The sequence below is a fragment of the Megascapheus bottae genome, chromosome 23, assembly GCF_031878675.1.
Source record: "Megascapheus bottae isolate mThoBot1 chromosome 23, mThoBot2.hap1, whole genome shotgun sequence".
NCBI classification, from domain to species: Eukaryota; Metazoa; Chordata; class Mammalia; order Rodentia; family Geomyidae; genus Megascapheus; species Megascapheus bottae.
Window position 1 is genome coordinate 2,592,981 of NC_143531.1, and position 20,078 is coordinate 2,613,058.

General features: G+C 40.0%; 1 protein-coding gene across 1 annotated transcript in view; it reads right to left on the minus strand.

The window, feature by feature from the left end:
• Positions 1 to 3,062: 3,062 nt before the first annotated feature.
• Positions 3,063 to 20,078, minus strand: part of LOC150047205 (ATPase family gene 2 protein homolog A-like) — a 76,642-nt gene continuing 59,626 nt past the window's right edge. Inside the window, exons 15-16 of the mRNA XM_090356616.1 lie at positions 18,634 to 18,798; positions 3,063 to 3,613 (exon numbers count right to left, since the gene is read on the minus strand). Of these exons, the coding sequence (XP_090212742.1) occupies positions 3,410 to 3,613; positions 18,634 to 18,798 (369 nt within the window). The 3' untranslated portion in view covers positions 3,063 to 3,409. The remainder of the gene's footprint in view (positions 3,614 to 18,633; positions 18,799 to 20,078) is intronic.

The following is a 20,078-nucleotide window of genomic DNA, read 5'->3' on the forward strand; positions in this document are numbered from 1 at the left end:
TGGAAACTTCTGGAGTACACTTAATAAAGACACGAGGCACAAAGCCTACCATGCATACCATTAATACAAAGAAAGCCCAAGGAGGAAGGCACATCAATTTGGAATTTCTCAGTAAAATTGTAATATTTGGAAACTTGTGTTGATTCAACCCATCTGTAATTTCAAAGCAGCCTCTGGTGTGCGCTCATATTTAAAGGAAGGACTCAAAGAAACATGTCAAAATAAGCCAAGGTTCTAATAACTTCATCTTTAGGAATTTAAGTAACAGAAGGCAGAAAAAATAATTTCCATTTTTATAGCCACTCCTCTGGAGGCATCTCCGGAGTCAGATACATTTAGCAGTTACTCAAGATCAGTTCTTTATTCTTTTTAAAAATAATTAAAGCTGGGCACTGGTGGCTCATGCCTATAATCCCACTCAGGAGGCTGAGATCTGAGGATGGCAGTTCAAAGCCAGACCAGGCAAGTTCATGAGACTCTCATCTGCAACTAACCGCCAAAAAGCTGGAAATGAAGCTGTGGCTCAAAGTAGTAGAGCAATAACCTTGAGCAGAAAAGCTCAGAGACAGTAGTCAGGCCCTGAGTTCAAGCCCCAGAACTGACAAACAAAAATGCAAGCCTGTATATTACTTTTTGTGTGTATGTGCTAGCCTGAGGCTTGAGCTCAGGGCTGGGACTCTATCCTAAGTTCTGGCTTTTTGGTGGTTATCTGGAAAAGAGCCTGCCTGGTTGGCTTTTTTTTTTTTTTTTTTTTTTTTGGCTAGTCCTGGGGCTTGAACTCAGGGTCTGGGCACTGTCCTTGGACACTTTTTGCTCAAGGTTAGCGCTATGCCACTTGAGCCACAGCACCACTTTTGGCTTTTTCTTGTTTATGTGGCAGTGACAAATTGAACCTCAACGCTTTGTACATGCGAGGCGAACACTACCACTAAGCTACCCTCCCAGTTTAAGTGGTCTAGCTTTTTGGGGGGCCAGTGCTGGAGCTTGAATTCGGAGCCTAAACACTGTACTTGGGCACTTTTTGCTCAAGGCTAGTGCTGTGCCACTTGACCCACGGCACCACCTCCAGTTTTTCCTATGTACTTGGCACCAAGGAATCAAACCCAGGGCTTCGTGCATGCTAGGCAAGCACTCTACCACTAGTAGATACTTCTCAGTATTTGGCATTTCTTACTTCCATTCCACTTTCCACAAAACGTAGAATCTTTTCCATACTGTGCATTTTAGGGAAGGTAGGCAGGCCTCCCCACCTCGGTAGAACATGGAAGCCTGGACCAACTGCAGTTTGCAGGTAAGGATGACTTGGGCCCGGTGGATGGGAGCCCTAACACATGCGCCTTCATGGATATGGCCAGGTGCCTGACCCCTTAGCCTTCAAATGAACAGGAGCCATTTTCCTACTCATGCTTCGAGGCAAAGGAACCAATCACAAGACACAGCAATGCATGGCCACTACTGGACCAATTGGATTAGGAGTCTGCCCTTTAGGGAGCGGGGACAAGAGCCTTTATAGAGAGACTCCAATATAGTTTTTTTTCTATATAGGACCCCACCCACCCCTTGAACAAGGAGTCCAACTTGCTGTTTCCTTTACTTTCCCGCCCTTTAATTAATTGGTGGCAAAAACAATTTTGTACCCTAGAGGGCATCAATCTTTTAAGTATTCTTCTATGTTCCTTTCGTGCCTTCTTACTTCCAGTTCAACCCTTGCACATGTTTCTAATCGCCTTAGTATTCTGTTTCTAGGGCCACTGTCACACATCTATTAAGCCCATTTTCCTCTTGAGGGGTAACAGTGTTTCTTATCCCCCTTCCCTGCTCTTCAACAGTACAGCTATCCTTGCTGGTTTTCAAAGTGGTTGATCCAGTTTATGTTCCTGTGGCAGACTTCTAGGTCTCCTGTGTGGCGTTCTTAGGACTACAACCATCTCTTGTAAGCAGGGTGGTGCCAGCCTTGGACTCTTCTGCTGAGCGACGATGTGTTTCTCTAATTGCTGCTCAAGTCAAAGTCCTGTCTTGCTTGGATCTGTGTTGTCATGTTCATTTCTAGAGCTTAGGTTCTATTAGGTATTAGTAAATGAAGATTGTTTTAGAAATACATTTCTGGTCATCATAGGATCAGACTGCTGAGGTATGAGAATGACACCATAGTATGTCTATTGTTTTAATTAGGGTTTCTTGCCTGTCTCTCTGGCAATTTTCAATAATCTGTAGCGAGCAAGTTTAAGTGGTTATTCTTTTCATTGACAGCTTTTAATTTAGAAACCTGGTAATCATTTCCTGAAAGTTTTCTGTTCAATGGAGAGTTACAGTGTCCAGACATCCTGGGGACACAAAACAAGAAGCACAAACACAGGTGTAGACCCAACTCAACTTAGTATAGATAGGTTCAGTCTCCTGGTTGTTTTGGATTGGTCACGGGATTTGAACTCAAAGCCTGGATGCTGTCCCTAAATTCTTTTGCTCAAGGCTAACACTCTACCACTTTGAGCCATAGAGACACTTTCTGGTGGCTAGTTATAGATAAGAATCTTATGGATTTTCCTGTCCAGGCTGGCTTTGAACCACAATCTCAGATCTCAGCCTCCTGAGTAGCTAGGATTACAGGTGTGAACCACTAGTACATGGGTTTGTTTTTTGTTTTTTGTTTTTTTGCCAGTCCTGGGCTTGGGCTCAGGGCCTGAGCACTGTCCTCGGATTTTCTCAAGGGTTAGCACTCTACCACTTGAGCCTCAGCACTATTTCCAGCTTTTTTCAATGTATGTGGTACTGAGGAATCGAACCCAGATCTTTGTGCTTGCTAGGCAAGCACTCTACCACTAGGCCAAACTCCTGGCCCTGGCTTTTGTTTTTAATTAAGTTTATTTTTGAACTAAAAAGTTTACTGGAAACTTGAAAATAGATACAAGGAAAAACATGAATGTAGTTAACATTTTAGGGAAAAAATGAGTATTTTGTTGTGGGCTTAAATCTGCCTTATATTTACAAAGTCAATAAACCTTCCCATGTATCATATCATACATATCTTTTGGCCACAGATGGAAGTATGAATCAAACTGAAAAAAATACAAGTTTATGCAACCATAAATCTGACAGTGCACTGGGCAACTTCACTGACTTGGATTTTGTGTGATGAAATTACCCATGTAGTAGAGCACTGAAATGAGCTTGATAGCAGGGAGACCCTCCAAATGGATGAAAGGACAAACAGAAAAAAAAAAAAATGTTTACTTTTCCAAAGGCAGCACACACTTCCAGACAACACTGGTTTTCTACTCAAGCTGGACAAATTGTATTCACATGATTCAAAGTTTCTACAACTGAAGATCTTCAGCTCCAATGGAAGTATTTCAAGCATTTTACCTGTTAAAGATTTTCTAAAACACTCTCAAGTCAAAAACCCTATAAATTAACTCCAGAAAGGGGGTTTAGTGTGCTTCCCAGAGTGCAGCCCACGCTTCTTTCGATAATGTTCATAGAACTGTATCAAGGATTCGGAGATTCTTGGTGTCACTATTCTCAAGGCCTGAGTGAAATGTCTCTTCATAATGCACTTGATTTTCAAGTCTTCTTCCAGGGCCAGAAGAGCTGCCTGTTTGCAGACAGCAATAATCTGGAGAAGAAAAACAGTAACTGAAAGGAGGGAGAAGACAGACAGTCCCTTGCAGAGCTGTTATAATGCAAATCCTCAGGCACAGTGGACCTTCTACACCATGAATTTCTCGATGGGAGAAAGGTTTGAACTTTGGGCCTAATGCATGCTAGGCAAGAAAATGTTTCCAAAAGGATAAGCAGTTATAGAAAGAGCTTTGTTCTGCACTTCATTCCACTTCAACATCCCAAGTACTCAGTACTCACTGCAGCTAAAAAGGTGTGGAAGAAGTGGCACTTTCTCTAGCTAAAGGTGGAACAGTATATGCCCCACATTTGGTAACACAGGATGGCAAAGTGGAAGTTCTGCACAGATGTGCATATGTGCGTGTGTACACAAGTGTGTGTATGTGGTGAAGGGAGGAGGCAGGGGCTGCCCAGCAGAACACCTTGCCCTAGCACAGGATTTCCACACTGCTCATAGGTCCTGGGCGTATCACACAGGAGTGTCTAGCTCACCTTGAGGAGTCACATTAGGATGGAAAAGGGGATGCTGTTCACTCAGGGAGGAGGTAAATGGATGGATGCAGAGGGGGTGAGGAGAGAGCAAGTGGTAGAAAATAGAAGGGAAGGTTGAAGAATATTGAACCATGTCTTTAAGCTGTCTGGACTTCAGACAGTAGAGGCAGGTTCAGGCCAATGTCATTGTGAAACCCCATTACCACGGTAATAAAGAAAAGCGATACTGTGACTTTTCAGGGCAACAGTGAAAACAGTGATTACTATTGCCTGGGCCCTTCAACTGGTAAGTAAAGGCAGCTGAGAGGAATGCCAGTGTCCAGCCATTCAGTATGGTTTCTCTTAGTTAACACCCTTGTTCTGCTTAGGCCAGGCTAATGGCTGTCAAGGCAGTAAGTACATAGCTTTTTAGGGGGATTTAGCAGTTATGTCTAAGGAGCTCAAAAAAAAAAAAAAAAGGCATCCCGATAGCTCTTCAATTTATAGAGTCACTACTCATTCTGACCTGAAGGTGACTATACTGGCTGTACATGTTAATTTTTTTTCTCGAGTAAATTTTTTTAATAAAGAGTTTATTAACATTGATTCTTTTCCCCTTTTTTATTAATGTTGATTTTTACATTATATTTTAAACGACAAGTTTAACAAACAAGTGTTCAAGGAGGGAATCTCTATTTACAATCACTGGGACTTAGTATTTAGAACTTAATCAAAATTAGGCTAAGGGTTTGTATGTTATAGAAGCATATTCATTCATGAAATGAAACGTTATGTCTATAGAGCCATAGGTTTATATGTCCATATAGTTATGTTTATATTTCCATTACCATTGATTTTTACATCATATTTCAAATGACACGTTTAACAAACTAGTGTTGAAGAAGAACATCTCTATATACAATCACTGGCACTTAGTTTTTAGAACATAATCAAAATTAGGGTAAGGCTCTTGAAACTCTTCCGAGAAATAGAAACAGAAGGAGCAATACCAAACTCATTTTATGAAGCTAATATTATTCTCATCCCCCAAACAGGGAAAGACCCAACAAAAAAAGAAAACTACAGACCTCTCTCTCTAACGAACACAGACGCAAAACTCCTCAATAAAATATTAGCCAACAGAATCCAGAAACAAATTTTAAAAAATCATACACTATGATCAAGTAGGCTTCATCCCACAGATGCAAGGCTGGTTTAACATCCGCAAATCAATCACTGTAATACATCATATCAATAGAGCTAAGGATAAGAATCATATGATAATTTCTCTGGATGCGGAGAAGGCATTTGACAAAATACAACATCTATTCATGTTGAAAGCACTAGAAAAAATAGGAATAAGAGGTACATTCTTCAAAATAGTGAAAGCCATATATGAAAAACCTACAGCCAGTGAAAGACTGGAACCATTCACCTTAAAATCAGGAACTAGACAGGGATGCCCACTCTCTCCACTTCTCTTCAATATAGTGCTGGAACCCTTAGCCAGAGCAATAAGGCAAGAAAAGGACATCAAAGGGATCTAAATAGGGAAAGAAGAAATTATACTATCCCTATTCACAGATGACATGATCCTCTACTTGAGTTACCCAACAAACTCCACTCCCAAACTTCTAGAATTAATAAACTACTTTAGCAAAGTGGCAGGATACAAAATTAACCTTCAGAAGTCAGTAGCCTTCTTGTACACCAACAATACACTAACAGAAGGCCAAATCAAGAAAATGATTCTATTCGCAATAGCCCCCAAAAGAATAAAATACTTAGGAATATACTTAACCAAAGAAGTAAAGGAATTATTCAATGAAAACTATAAAAGCCTAATGAAAGAAATTAAAGAGGACACTAGGAAATGGAAAGACATCCCATGCTCATGGCTAGGGAGAACCAACATAGTGAAAATGGCTATACTGCCAAAATTGATATACAAATTCAATGCAATCCCCATCAAAATCCCAAAGACATTCTTTATGGAAATAGAAGATATAATCCAAAGATTCATATGGAACAAGAAAAGACCTAGAATAGCCAAAACAATTCTAGGCAAAAAGAGCAATGCTGGTGGTATTACAATACCAGACTTCAAACTCTACTATAGAGCCATAGTAACAAAAACTGCTTGGTATTGGCACAAAACACACCAGAAGATCAGTGGAACAGAATAGAAGACCCAGAAGTAGAACCACATACCTACAGTCAACTTGTATTTGACAAAGGAGCCAAAGATATACAGTGGAACAAACAGTCTATTCAATTATTGGTGCTGGCAAAACTGGGCAGCCACATGCAGAAAACTAAAAATTGACCCTAGCCTTTCGCCATGCACAAGCATTAACTCAAAGTGGATCAAAGACCTCAACGTCAGACCGGAAACCATGAAACTGCTACATGATAAAGTAGGAGAGACACTGGAACTCATAGGCACAGGCAACAGATTCCTGAACAGAATCCCAGGGTCACAACAGATTGGAGAGAGACTCGATAAATGGGACTACCTAAAAATAAAAAGTTTCTGTACAGATAAAAACATAGTCGCAAAAGTAGAGAGACAGCCAACCAACCGGGAAAAGATATTCACCAACAATACATCTGACAAATGCTTAATATCCAGTATCTACAGGGAACTCAAGAAACTAATCCTCCCCAAACCCAACAACCCATTCACTAAATGGGCAAGGGAACTAAAGAGAGACCTATCAGAAGAAGAGATTAAAATAGCAGAGAAGCATATGAGAAAACGTTCCTCATCTATGGTCATAAAGGAAATGCAAATAAAAACAACCCTAAGATACCACCTTACCACAACAAGAATGGCCAAGATCTTGAACTCAGACAAGGACAGTTGCTGGCGGGGTTGTGGAGAAAAAGGAACCCTACTGCACTGCTGAGAGGAATGTAAATTAGTTCAGCCACTCTGGAAAGCAGTGTGGAGGTTTCTTAAAGAACTGAAAATAGATCTTCCCTATGATCCCGCCATACCACTTCTGGGCATCTATCCTGAACATCATGACCCAGGATATTACAAGGACACCTGCTCAGCTATGTTCATCTCTGCACTATTCACAATAGCCAGGCGATGGAAACAATCCAGATGCCCTACTGCAGATGAATGGATACAGAAAATGTGGTATATATAAACAATGGAATTCTACATAGCCAACAGACAAGATAAAATCATGGCATTCGCAGGGAAGTGAATGAATCTAGAGCAAATCATGCTGAGTGAGACAAGTCAAGACCTAAGGATTAAAAGGCGCATAGCATCCTTAATATGTGGCTATTAAATCCAAAGAGTACAAGAGCGAGGACTCAATAACTGCATACCCAAAGCTATGGACATGGTAATGGAAATATAAACATAACAATATAGACATATAAACCTATGACTCTATAGACATAATGTTTCGTTTCATGAATGAATATGCTTCTATGACATACAAACCCTTAGCCTAATTTTGATTAACTTCTAAATACTAAGTCCCAGCGACTGTAAATAGATTCCCTCCTTGAACACTTGTCTATTAAACTTCTCATTTAAAATATGATGCAAAAAATAAGTGTTAATAAATTCTTTAATAAATTAAAAAAAAGGCGCATGGTATCCTTAATATGTGGCTATTAAATCCAAAGAGTACAAGAGCGAGGATTCAATAACTGCATACCCAAAGCTATGGACATGGTAATGGAAATATACACCTAACTATATAGACATAAAAACCTAGGACTCTATAGACATGTTTTATTTCATGAATGAATAAAAAATAAAAAGAATTTACACTATCAACACTAAGTCAATGACTAAAATTTGCCAATTACCAGTGAATGGGGATTAAAATAGAAATAGCACATTGTATTTAGTAATACAGTTCATATCTAAAGATGTCTTATTTTTACCATTTATGTTCAAGAAAATGGATCATGTCCTTTTATATTTTCTCAGATGTTTTATTTTGCTAACAACATCTCCATGATGTTATTTATTATGTTCTTCTGTTTCCCTTATTTCCTGTAAACCTGAAATAAGTCTAGAGGCTTAAGAAGGCTCAAGCCTTTGGGTGCATAGTACTGGCTGGTTGTAACTTGCCATCCTCCAGACTGCCTCCTGAGATGGAATTATAGATGTGTGACACCAACATCTGGTGATATTTGAATGAAGAAGTACTTTGTAGGTGATGCTGAGATGCATGTCTCGTTGCTTCTCTTTTTCCAGTTTAGTAGTCACTTATGAATATCCAGGATTTATTTCATTCAGGATTACAAAGCTGCTCACTGTATTTATTCCTTATTACATGCGAAATATTTTAAAAGAGAAGCTTTATCTCCCCTCCTGCCGCTTCTTAGATAACTGTTAGCATCTATTCACCCCCTCCTAGTCCCTTGCATTTCTCACTTCTCAATCTGTTGTAGACATCACTTCCTGCTCTGTGTGGAGCTATTTCTCATCTTTTTGCAGCTGCACAGTTTATCCAACAGAGTCCCAAGTGATGGACATTTGAGTTGTTTCCAATCTTTGTTCTCTTTTCATTTTAAGATTTATAATCTGGCAAAGTCTCAAGAGCTTCAAGTAAGACAAAAAGCCAAATTCCAGGAAAGCAGCAGCTGGTAAAATGTTCCTGTTCACTCAACATGGATAGGATTATCAAATCTTGGCCTTTTCAACCATCACTTATTCAAGCTGTTAGGAAGGGTAGGTCTTGGAAATCACATGCTCTGCCTCCTTTGTCTCCATTTCCCATGGCTCTCCATTCCATCTTTTAAGGCTTCTAGAACTGTCAGTTCTAGCCATAGCCCTCCTGTTTCTACATCTTATGTGGCTTTATGCTACAGGAAGCACCTGGCTTTTCGCCTAAGCTTGGCTATTGGAGTTAAATCAGTCATTGATTTTTGGCATTCCTCCTGCTGATACTTGAAGAACCTAATTAGACTCAAAGTGGATCTTAGTTCAGCTCAGACACAGCTCTGAAATTCTAGAAGCAGCAATCACAGGTATAGAAAAGTGACACTGGCAACTCGGAATAACGATGTTCATCTGGGAGACAGTCTAGTGTGATTCTTCTATTTTGTTTCTATTTTTGTGATGGTTCTGGGTCTCGAACTAAGGGTCTAGGCACTGTCCCTCAGCTTTTTCTCCCTCAAAGAAAGTGCTTCACCACTTGAGCCACAGCTCTACTTCTGGCCTTTTGGTTGTTAACTGGAGATAAAGAGTCTCATGGACTTTCCTGCCCAGATAGCTTTGAACCTCAATCCTTAGAGATCTCAGGTTGTTCAGTAGCTAGGATTACAGGTGAGCCCTAGCACCCAGCTATTCTCTTATTTACTTTCTGATGTCCACAGTAATGTGCCAGGACTAGCTTCTAATTCTAAAAATGACATACACATAAATGATTTTGATATATTATTCTTGGCCCCTGCTTGAGTCTACCTATTGTGATGGTTCATTTTACATGTCAACTTGACTAAACAAAGAAATACCTAGAGAACTGGTAAAGCATTAGTTTTGGGTCTATTTGTGAAGGTGTTTCCAAGAAGCTGGTGTGAGTCTGAGTAAACTTAGGAAGGATAATCTGCCTTGATGTGTATGGGCATGAGCCAATTGGTGGAGGCCCATACAGAATCCAAAGAGGCAAATCAGCTCTTGGAATCAGGGTATGTTCTTCTCCTGCCTTTGACATCAGGGTCTCTGGGCTTTGGATTCCAGGGTTTAGCTGTCAGTTGAATTATCAGGTCTCAGATTTCTGTGAGGTACATCACACACTTCCCTGACTCTTGAGGCTATTAGACTTAAGACTGAGGCTCTGCCATTTCAGTTTACCTGGTAACATGAAAGCACAGCAATGACGGCATTACCCATAAGGAGTTAACAAGTAAAGGTTTGGAAAGACAGGCAGCAATGGCCCACACCTCTCGGCCCAGCAACTCAGGAGATGGGCCCAGCAACTCAGGAGATGGGAGAGCTGAGGATCATGATTCAAAGCCAGGCTGGACAGAAGTCATTGAGTCTTTCCTATTAGCAAAAAGCTAGAAGTGGAGGTATCTCTCAAGTGGTAGAGCACGAGATTTGAAGGATAATGCCAAGTAAGTAAGAGAGGGAAGTTCTTAGGTCAAGCTCCCAAACTGTCATGTGCACATAACACATACACACATGGAAACAGTGTAAGTTAAGGAGAGGAACGTAGAATAAACATTCTCCCATGAAATGGAATGTTCATGGAATGTTACTGGGCGATGAAAAATGAGTTGGGGAGATCAGCTGGAGCAGAGTGCAGAGAAGGAGCAACCCAGACTGCCACTGTTGGAAGTGGGCATTAGGACTGGGGTAGTGGAGGAATAAGGTGTGGCTTTGCTGGGTGGAGGAGACAGGCTGTAAACCCAAGAGTAACAATAATCTAAGGACAATCTGAAAGGGAAGACACTAGCTAAAAGTGGTGGTACAATACAAAAGGCTTTCTTAAGAGTTAATTTTTAATATCCTGAGTTCACTGCTATACTAATGTCAAGCCATTCTGGCCTTCGGATCCTGGCATGTGTACTCATAGAGATCAATGCAGTTGCAGCTCAGAGTTGTGTAGAATAACTGGAATGGCAGCATTAAGTTCTTATCAAACACCCAATGCTCATAACCACAGGTCCTTGTCCCAATGGACAGTACTCCTCAATGCATACAAACAACTATGTTGTTACAGTCCAACAACTATGAAGGAAGCTTTAGACGTCTCTATTGCTAAATAATTTCCTTTCATATTCATGTTTTATTTGCTTTACCTTAAATCGTCCTCTAATGAGGCTGACATCTACTACCGCTGATTATATGAAAGCTAAAGTGTTGTTAAACATTCCTGAAAGCCCTGCTTCCAATTTTCAGGAGGAAATTAAATAATGTATAAATCAAATACTGGGCCCAAGCCCAGACAACTGAACATCGTTTGTTCTTTCAAGGCAAAGAGGAAGTGTCTGTTGTGGTAGGGACATGCCAAGAGAAATAAAGCTTAACCTCTGCTGCATGTGAAAGCGATTTCAGATAATTGGGGTGTCTGCAAATGGGTTAAAAATGAGACCACATACTAACCCGAATTTTCCTTGCAAGTAAAAAATGATCAAGAGCTAACCCCCACCTTCAAAACAAAGTAAGTTAAGAACAGGATATAGCCTTCAAAATTATACTTTGAAGGGAAAGCATTAGGAACTGAAAGGAGAAAGGGAAATAACCTATAACCATTTACTATTGGCTCACAATTTTATTTCTTTGTAATTGTAATCTCTAAACTCAAAGTGGGGGAGGGGAGAGTACAGAAAGGTGACAAAGCAGGAGCCAGAATGAGAAAATTTATGTGTGAATGAAAATGTAGGATGGGGAAAAAAATCCCTTTATTTAGATCAGGAGTGAGTAAATATATAATTTGCCAGACTTTCTCATGATCCATACCCTGCACCAAGTGCTACATTTATTACAATCTGGTGACTCTGCTGATACATGGTCATCCAAAGACCATAGTTTTTAGTAGGTTTCATTGTTGATGCTGTATATTCATTCTGTACACATATTAGCTCCACTCTCTCTTAAGGATACTTAATACTGAACAAATACCTCAGAGAAACAAAGGAATGATTTATCTTGGATCATGGCTCAGAGGGCTCAGCCTATGGGCAAGCTGGCTTCATAAGCCCTGAGTTTATAGAATGGAAAAACAACATGGTGGTCAGGGAGTACAATGGCAGCCAGGAAGGGGCCTGGGACAAGACCCACCTTCCAAAGTCACACGTGCAGTGACTTCCTTCCACCACTACCTAATAATACCATAAAATCATGAGTGGATCCTGACTGGATCCACTAGCTGGGTACATAGGAAGCTTTTGGGACATCACTGTATACTCAAACTGGAAAACTGTGTTAAAAATCCTCTATGTTTAGTTACTCGGGAGGTTGAGATCGAAGGATCACAGTTCAAAGCCAGCATGGGCAGAAAAATTCATGAGACACTTACTGCAATTAACAACAGAAAAAGGTTTGGGGACAGTGCCAGGCTCTGAGCTCAGTCTGAGCTTTGACTCCAACATCTAATTGTACCTAATGGTATTTACTCATTAGCAACTTGTGGTCCAACAATCTTCAAGTTTCTGAATTAGATTGCTTAATTTAAATGTCATGGGCTTTTGTTTCCTGCATGCACTCTTATGAAAGAAGAAATGTGAGCTAGATGAGTGGGCTCCTGCCCGTAAACCTAATTATTTGAGAGGTAGAGATCAGGAAGATCACAGTTTGATACCATCATGGTCAAAAAAAAGTTTGAGAGATCCCATCTCAACCAACAAAACTCTGGGTGCAAGCCTGTCATCTCTGCTACACAGAAAGCACAAATGGAGAATTGTTATCTAGGGTGGCTGGACAAAAATGAGACCCGACTTGAAAGATCATGCAATGAAAAAGGGCTGCAGGCATGATTCTAGTAGTAGGTTGCTGATCTGGCTAAGTGCAATTCCAGAGTCAACAGCACAATACTTCCAAACAAATGATCTGCTTGCTAATATAAAAGACAAAATATTCAAGTACCATTTATCTTAGAAGGAAAACATCTATTAACTTTGAAGTTACTGCTAAACATCATGATAAAAACAGATTCCTAACATTTTGCCTTTATCCAAAAACAGTTCAAAATTTTATCCCATGTACTGATGGAATAGAATCTTTAGATCTCTAAAGATACTTTGCAATAAATAAAAAGCATAAGTTACTATGATCAAGAATGTAAATTTCTAAGACAACAGCATTTTAACCAATGCATCAAAATAGCATTAAAACAACAATAAAGTAGAAATACTAAGAGCTGAAAATACACTCTACCTGGTGACTTGCCATTCCTAGTGTCTCATGACTACCAGAGCAAGTGATTGCTAAACAGTAATGCTGCCCGCTAAGGTGTCGTCTTCTCCTAATCCCTAGAAACTGAGCACATGCATGTTACATGGCAAGGGGATACTAGCATTACAGATGGAATTAAGATTGCTAAGCACTTGATATATTACCACAGGACTTTATCCTAAGTAACGCGTATAGTTCCAGTATCAGAAGGTCCTTTAAATATATACCAGGAAGCTGGGTGCTGGTGGCTCATGCCTGTTAAGTATAGCTACTCAGGATGCTGAGATCTGAGGACTGCAATCTGAAGCCATATTGAGCAGATAAATCCGTGGGATTTTAATTTCAACTAACCATAAAAGGGTGTGCTCTGTGGGGACGGGGGAGGGAGGACACTGAAAGTGGTTCAAGTGGTAAAGTGTCAGCAGGGAACAAAAAAGTTAAGGGAAAGTACCCAGGATTGAACTCAGCCCAAGACTTGAAGCTTCCAGTTTCGACAAAGGAAAGGGGAATGGGCCAGCAGCCACGAAATGCCTCAAGAAGCTAGAGAACAAGCAAAGAAATATGAAGCTGGCGTGGTGGCTCATGCCTGTAATCCTAGTGACTGAGATTTGAGGATCAAGGTTCAAAGCTAGCCCCAAGAACAAAAGGACCTGAGACTCCTCTATCCAATTAACCTCTAGAAAATGGGAAGTGCAGCTTGGCTCAAGGATAGGCCAGCAGCCTTGAGATGAAGAGCTCAGGGACAGCACTCAGGCTGAATTCAAGCCTCAAAATCCACCAAAAAAAAAAAAAAAAAGAAACTCTCTAAAATGAGCACAGCCTCACTGATTTTAAATTTAGTTTAGTGACAGCCTAGCTGCCAATTTTCAACTTCCTGAACTTTAAGATGACAAATGTGTATTAAGTTACTAGATTTGTGATAAGTTACTACAGCACGAATAGGAAAATAACTTATATGTAAAGGAATATAACTTCATTAACTGAAATAAAAGTAACTGGAAAGTTGATTGCAACAGGAGAGATAATGATCAAATACCTATTATTTCTATTAAAAGTGCTTAACTTTATCACCTGAAAATAGTAATAATACAAAAGTCATAAAGTACTGGTGGTTCATATCCATAATCCTAGCTAATCAGGAAGTTGATGATTCTGTTTTGAAGCCATTTCAGGCAGAAAAGCCCGTAAGACTCTTTCTTACCTTCACTAACCAGCAAAAAGCCAGAAGTGGAGCTGTGGCTCAAGTGATGGAGCACCAGCAGCGCATTCGATAATACCTTGCTTGTGCTTAGTCTCAGGTGCAGCTTCCTCATATTGTGTTATGAAAGTTTCTAACAGCCTATTAAAAAGACATGTTCTTCACAAAAGGAAAGAAGGAAGGAGGTATTTAGAAGAGGACATATTTGAGAACAATTTAATCTCTGCATTACAACTGTCAACCAACATTTAATAGTTTTAGTAACATTAAGTATCTTTAATCTGCTCATCTAACCTGAGCAAGAGTCATTTTTATTTATGATGAGGAAACGACACAGGTAGGAAATGGTACCTTGGCTCTTACATTTACATCTTTCTCAGTCCACAGTTCATTTCATGTGGCAATAAATGTTCCTAAGAGACAGTTGTCACAAATATTGGTGGTAAGCTTTTTCTATTTATATTAGAAATCAGCTTTCCATCACCTTAGATAAGCCAAAGTGTGTGACTCTACCAAAACCTATTTTAGCATTAAAAACATATTTCGAGTATCACTCAAACCAATTTATATAGAAGTCTGAAGGTGGAGAAGCATATATTAAGTGGCTTATATAAGAATTTGGGAGAAACTAGCTTGAAAAAAATAGAGACAAAGAATTTGGAAGAAAATAAACAAAGAGACTATCAAGAAGTTCTACTGTCACTGCCATGGGCTTAAGCAACTCTCCACAGATGGAGATTTTCCTGGATACCAGCCTTGGGGGCTAGCTTATTGGACAGGTCCCAACTAACATACCTTTCCTATAAGGGGCTTCCATATTTGGCTCTAAAATACTGTATGAAATTTGTTGCTAACCAGCTTTTCATTCAACATCTACTTCCTTTCTGACTAATGCTTCTTGTCAGTTGACAGCAGTTTTAAACCTTTGCCAAGGAATCAGTACAACAGGTATTCCAGCACAAGGTGTTCTGGTGAATGACTGCTTTGGTATAACCATCCTATCTAAAATAGCCCTTAGGTAAGTTGAATTAATGCACTTTGCCAATTTAAGTAGAAGTTATAATGAACTGTAACATACATTTACTTTCCTAACAAAGAGAGACAAAGGAAAAAGGCCACTGCTGTATTATTTTGATTTTATAAAAGGTTTTATCCAAACATATCTCAAATGACATTGAACTTAACAGTCAACTATTTTTTTTGGGGGGAAGGGGTTTGAACTAGGCCTGGGTACTGTCCCTGAGATCTACAGCTCAAGACTACTTCCCTATTCCTGGGCCTGGGCAGTGTCCCTGAGCTCTTCAGCTCAAAGCTACTGTCCTACCCCTTGAGTCTCAGCCCCACTTCCTGTTTTCTAGAGGTTAATTGGAGATAAGAGCCTCAGGACACAGATCTCAGCCTCCAAAGTAGCTAGGTTTACAGCTGTGAGACACCACACCCAGCTGACAGTCAACTATTCTTAAGGAAGCCTAAAACCAGAACCACCAAAGATCTCAGGACATGAAACAAATGGCTTTGAAAGCTACCAGATAAACTGTCCATTTCAATGAAAAAAAAATGTCAAAATTTCTTAAGGAAAATTTTAGCACTATTTACAGTTTTTTGGTTGGTAGAGGGGCTTGAACTCTGGGCCTGAGCATTTGTACTGTCATCACAACTGAGACCCAAATGAGAGGGCCATGTGGGGCCATAAAGGTTGCATCTACACAATGGTGCTCAGCTGAGAGGTCATTAAGAGCAGGAATGCAGCCATGCTCTAGTTGATGAGCTTTGTGCAGAAGTGGGAAGTTGTCACCAGGTTCAAGAAAGGAGCACTATCTTCTTATGTGCTGAAAGATGCTTGGCTAGCTAGATCATTCTGTCTTTACACACAGATGCCACTCCATCTTTTAGTACAAATCTGACAGTGACATTCAATACCATTTTCAATGGTTCTCCACTGAAAAGGAGAAAGGACAGTAGAGATGACATCCAAATTAACTTCACATATAAGTCTGACCTTTTTCTTGCTTCATATCCCCTACTAATTCTACCTGATTCTTTCTTCTGGTCATATTTAACCTACATTATAGACCCTTCCACTCTCTTTCCTTTATTTCTACCTTTCTATCTACCAGGGAAACTACTTGGGGATCTCCTCAACATTCAATAAAACTCAGTTCACCTATTTCCTCTAGGTATCAATGTATCACCTTTCTTTCTGAGTATCACTAGAACATGCCACCTAAACACATGACCACAGAACTTAGTCGTCTATAGATCTGCTCTATAAACTTCAAGTTTTAGATACTGGGGAAATAGATGGATAAATAGGTATGTAGCCCAAAGTTCCTAGTTTTGGTGCGTAGATACTTTTTGGAAATACAGAAAGGTAGGTAAACACAATTACTGTAAAGAGAAATACATATCCATGTACAAACAGTAAAATCCTATATAGTTTGTTATCTCTATCCACAAAAGGACATCTTTAGGTTTAGAGATGGTAAAGGGAAGCCTGATCTGTATAAAATTGTTTCAGATTCTTCTGTTGACTCAGAAGCATGGACTTACCAAAATCAAGTCTTTTAGGAAGAAGGGAATAATTCAGGGCCTTCTGCTAACTTAGCTTGCTTGTACTCTACCACTTGAGTCATGCCTCTTAGAGATGAACTTTTCTGCCTGGGATGGCTTCAAACTGTGATCCCAGATCTCAGCTTCCTAAACAGACATTATTACAGGCTTGGGCCACTGACACCTACTAAAAGTACTATTAAAGTCAATATTCTGGCTGGCAAAATGTCGCAGAACAAACATTACTTATTACAACAAAACCTGTTACTTATTAAAGTAGTTGCAGGGAACATTATCCTAGGAACTAAACAACTAGCATGGAAGCAAGTGTTAAGGAGCTCAAAAGGAACAGTTTCTTTTGGGTGGTAGTCAAGGTGGCTGTATGACAGTAAGTAGTTGTTGGGGACCAACTGTGGGGTCAATGACCTTGGACCTACACAACTGTATACACAAGGAAGTAACTCTTATCAGGATGACTTTAAGCAATGTCAATCAGTTCTTATCAGGATGACTTTAAGCAATGTCAATCAGTTCTTATCAGGATGACTTTAAGCAATGTTAATCCTTTCTCATTTATCCTATATGTCATTTGTTTACTATTTTGTATGAATGTAGCCTCTGGCAGTTCCCTAGTTTTAAGAAGAGTATTTAAGGTCGGAACTGAAAATAAATGAGAGAGTCTTAGGCAGCAGTCTGGAGCTCACAGTCTTCTTGGACTGCTGACTTGGGCTGTAGTCCTCCCGAACTCCATCTGTTTGTCTCTATTCTATTTTTTCCTAGTCCTTGCCCCTATTTCAGGAATCCCAATCTGCAAACCCTGGTTTGCTGCCGGCTGGCCCCGGCAAGTAATAATTTCAGTTGTTTAAGAAAAGAGTATTTTGAAATTCCAGGGTCAGAGGCAGAACTTTAAAAAGATGATTTCCAGCAGAAATAGAAGGCTAACTGGTTTTAGAGGCATGTTTTCACAGGGAACTCTCTCCTTAGGTGGCATAGAGGGCTCCAGGAAGTCTACAGGTGGCTGCTATGGGCCACAGTACCCTGGCTTCACCCAACCTCTCTCTAAAGGCAGTAACTGAAGATTCTGAGACCAGGCCAGAGCTACTGCCCTGCTGGTAAATAAATAAGATGTGTTGTTAGGTAGCCTGGTCAGATTAACAGTGGAGTGACTCCATGCTCTAATTCATTAGCTCTGATTTCTCAGTTGAGGGAATATAGTCAGAAGAGACATCAGAAGCAGGAAGAGCACAGACATTCTAAGTGGCTATAATTGCTCTTCCTGTTTTCACTGTGTGGGAGAGAAAAAAAGATGTCAAAAGGAACGTTAATTAGCAAGACAGAAAAGTAATTTAAGGAAAGGAAGAGAGAGGAAATTGGATGGAGGGAGAGAAGATGGAAGATGGAGAGAGGGTAGAAGAAAGGAAGAATAGAGGCTGGAGAAGGGTGGGAGGGAAAGAAGGAAGAAAGGAGAGAGGGAGGGAGGGAGAGTAGCAGGGAAGCAGGGAGGCAGCAAGCAAGCTAGGCCAAAGCAATCCATTCAAAAGAGCTTTACAAACAATGAAACCCTAATTCATAGGCAAAAACATTTGACATAAAGATTTACTAAGGAGACAAAAAAAATATGTATCTGCCATAAGATAAAGCATGCTGTTTTCCGAGAGGTCTTGCAGTTCTTGCTGTGAATACATCTTCACAGTGCTACTCTGGGGGCCTTGGTCCTGTCCCTGAGCTTTTGGCTCAAGGCTACAGTTGTTTCTGGCTTTTTCTGGTGGTTAACTGGTGCAAAGTGTCTCAAGAACTATACAGCCAGGGCTGATTTTCAGTTATGCTCTGCTTCTCTGGTTCTAGGGATTGGGCCCCGGGCATTGGGGGTGCTAAGATCTATCCCAGTCATCAAGTACTATGAGGATGGTTAGCTTACCTCTGCTCCTGAGTACTTATCCATTTGAAGGACAAGTTCATCCAGGTTCACTTCATTACTAACAGGCATTGAGCGAAACTGCAGAGTGAGTATTTCCTTTCTTGTTGCTGCATCTGGTAGAGGCACATAGATGATTGTGTCAAATCTTCCAGGCCGCATCAATGCCTAGGCAGATGGAACCAAAAAAAGCTCAGAATTATCATTCCATATCAATGTTACCAGGGAGAGGGGACATTTAGTGTCACAGAATAACCCACTACTGCATACTATTAGTAAATCGAGTAATTTCTAGACGAGAGGGTTAGTTACCCCTATAACCCTAACTACTCAGGACACTGAGATCTGAGGATCATCATCGTTTAAAGCCAGCCCAGGCAGGAAAGTCCACGAGACTCTTATCTCAAAACAGACTCTTCAGAAAAAGCTGGAAGTAGCACTGTGGCTCAAGAGAAAAGTGCTAGCCTTGAACAAAAGAAGTTCTCAGTCACCGGGCCCAGGGCAAGCTCAAGCCCCAGGACCAGCAAAACAAACCACACAACTTTTGGAGTCCAGAATCTACTTCAAAGGATACAAACACTGTCTAGAGTTTTCTGGAGACAAATCAGTGTTTCTGTTACTCAGAAATGTAACAGAAAATAAAAAGTGACTATTTATTTTAGGGAAATATACACGGTACAATTTAATTTGTAACATATTTTTGTTACTGTAAGCTACTAGCTGTTTCATTTTGTTTGAAAATGGCACAGTCCTGATAAAGGAGTATGTCCAGAGCTGAATTTAGTCAGCTGAACTTTCCTAATAATTTACTGACAACTAATATTTAAATTATCTTAATCAGGTTACTAATTCAGTAAAATTTATTGAACTCAGAAAAAAGCATAAATAAGATAGATATGTGTAAACTGATTGTGGTGGTAATTATACCTATCTGTGGATATATGAAAAATGGGATAAAATATTTTAAATGAGCAAATTTGATGATATGTGACATATCCTAGGGAACCTGTCAGAAAATGTATTAGTCCAAAGTGTATGTATGTATGTGTATGATTTCTCTGGGGTAAGAGTCAGCTTTCTATTGGGGGAAAGAGGGGAGCTCTCACCAAGGCAAGAATAACTGGCATATTCTAAGAAACAAAAATCCCCAGTTGGTTCTAGCATAACTAAAGAAGAAAACACGTGGGAACGGAGATCTGGGACAGTGAGGAACAGATCATGAGGCCCAAAGTAAATGATACAAAGTATTCTACTTTTAAAGGGAAGCTACTGTAAGGATTTATGTAGGAAAGTAAAGTTAATATATTTATGTAAAAGACCATTCTAGTGGATTAACACTGAAAAGACTATAATGTGTATAACTAAAATTCCAGAAGGAAAAGAAAATGGAGCAGAAAATGTACTGGTAGAAGTAAGGGCCCCAAAGTCCTCTGAATTGGTAAACTAGT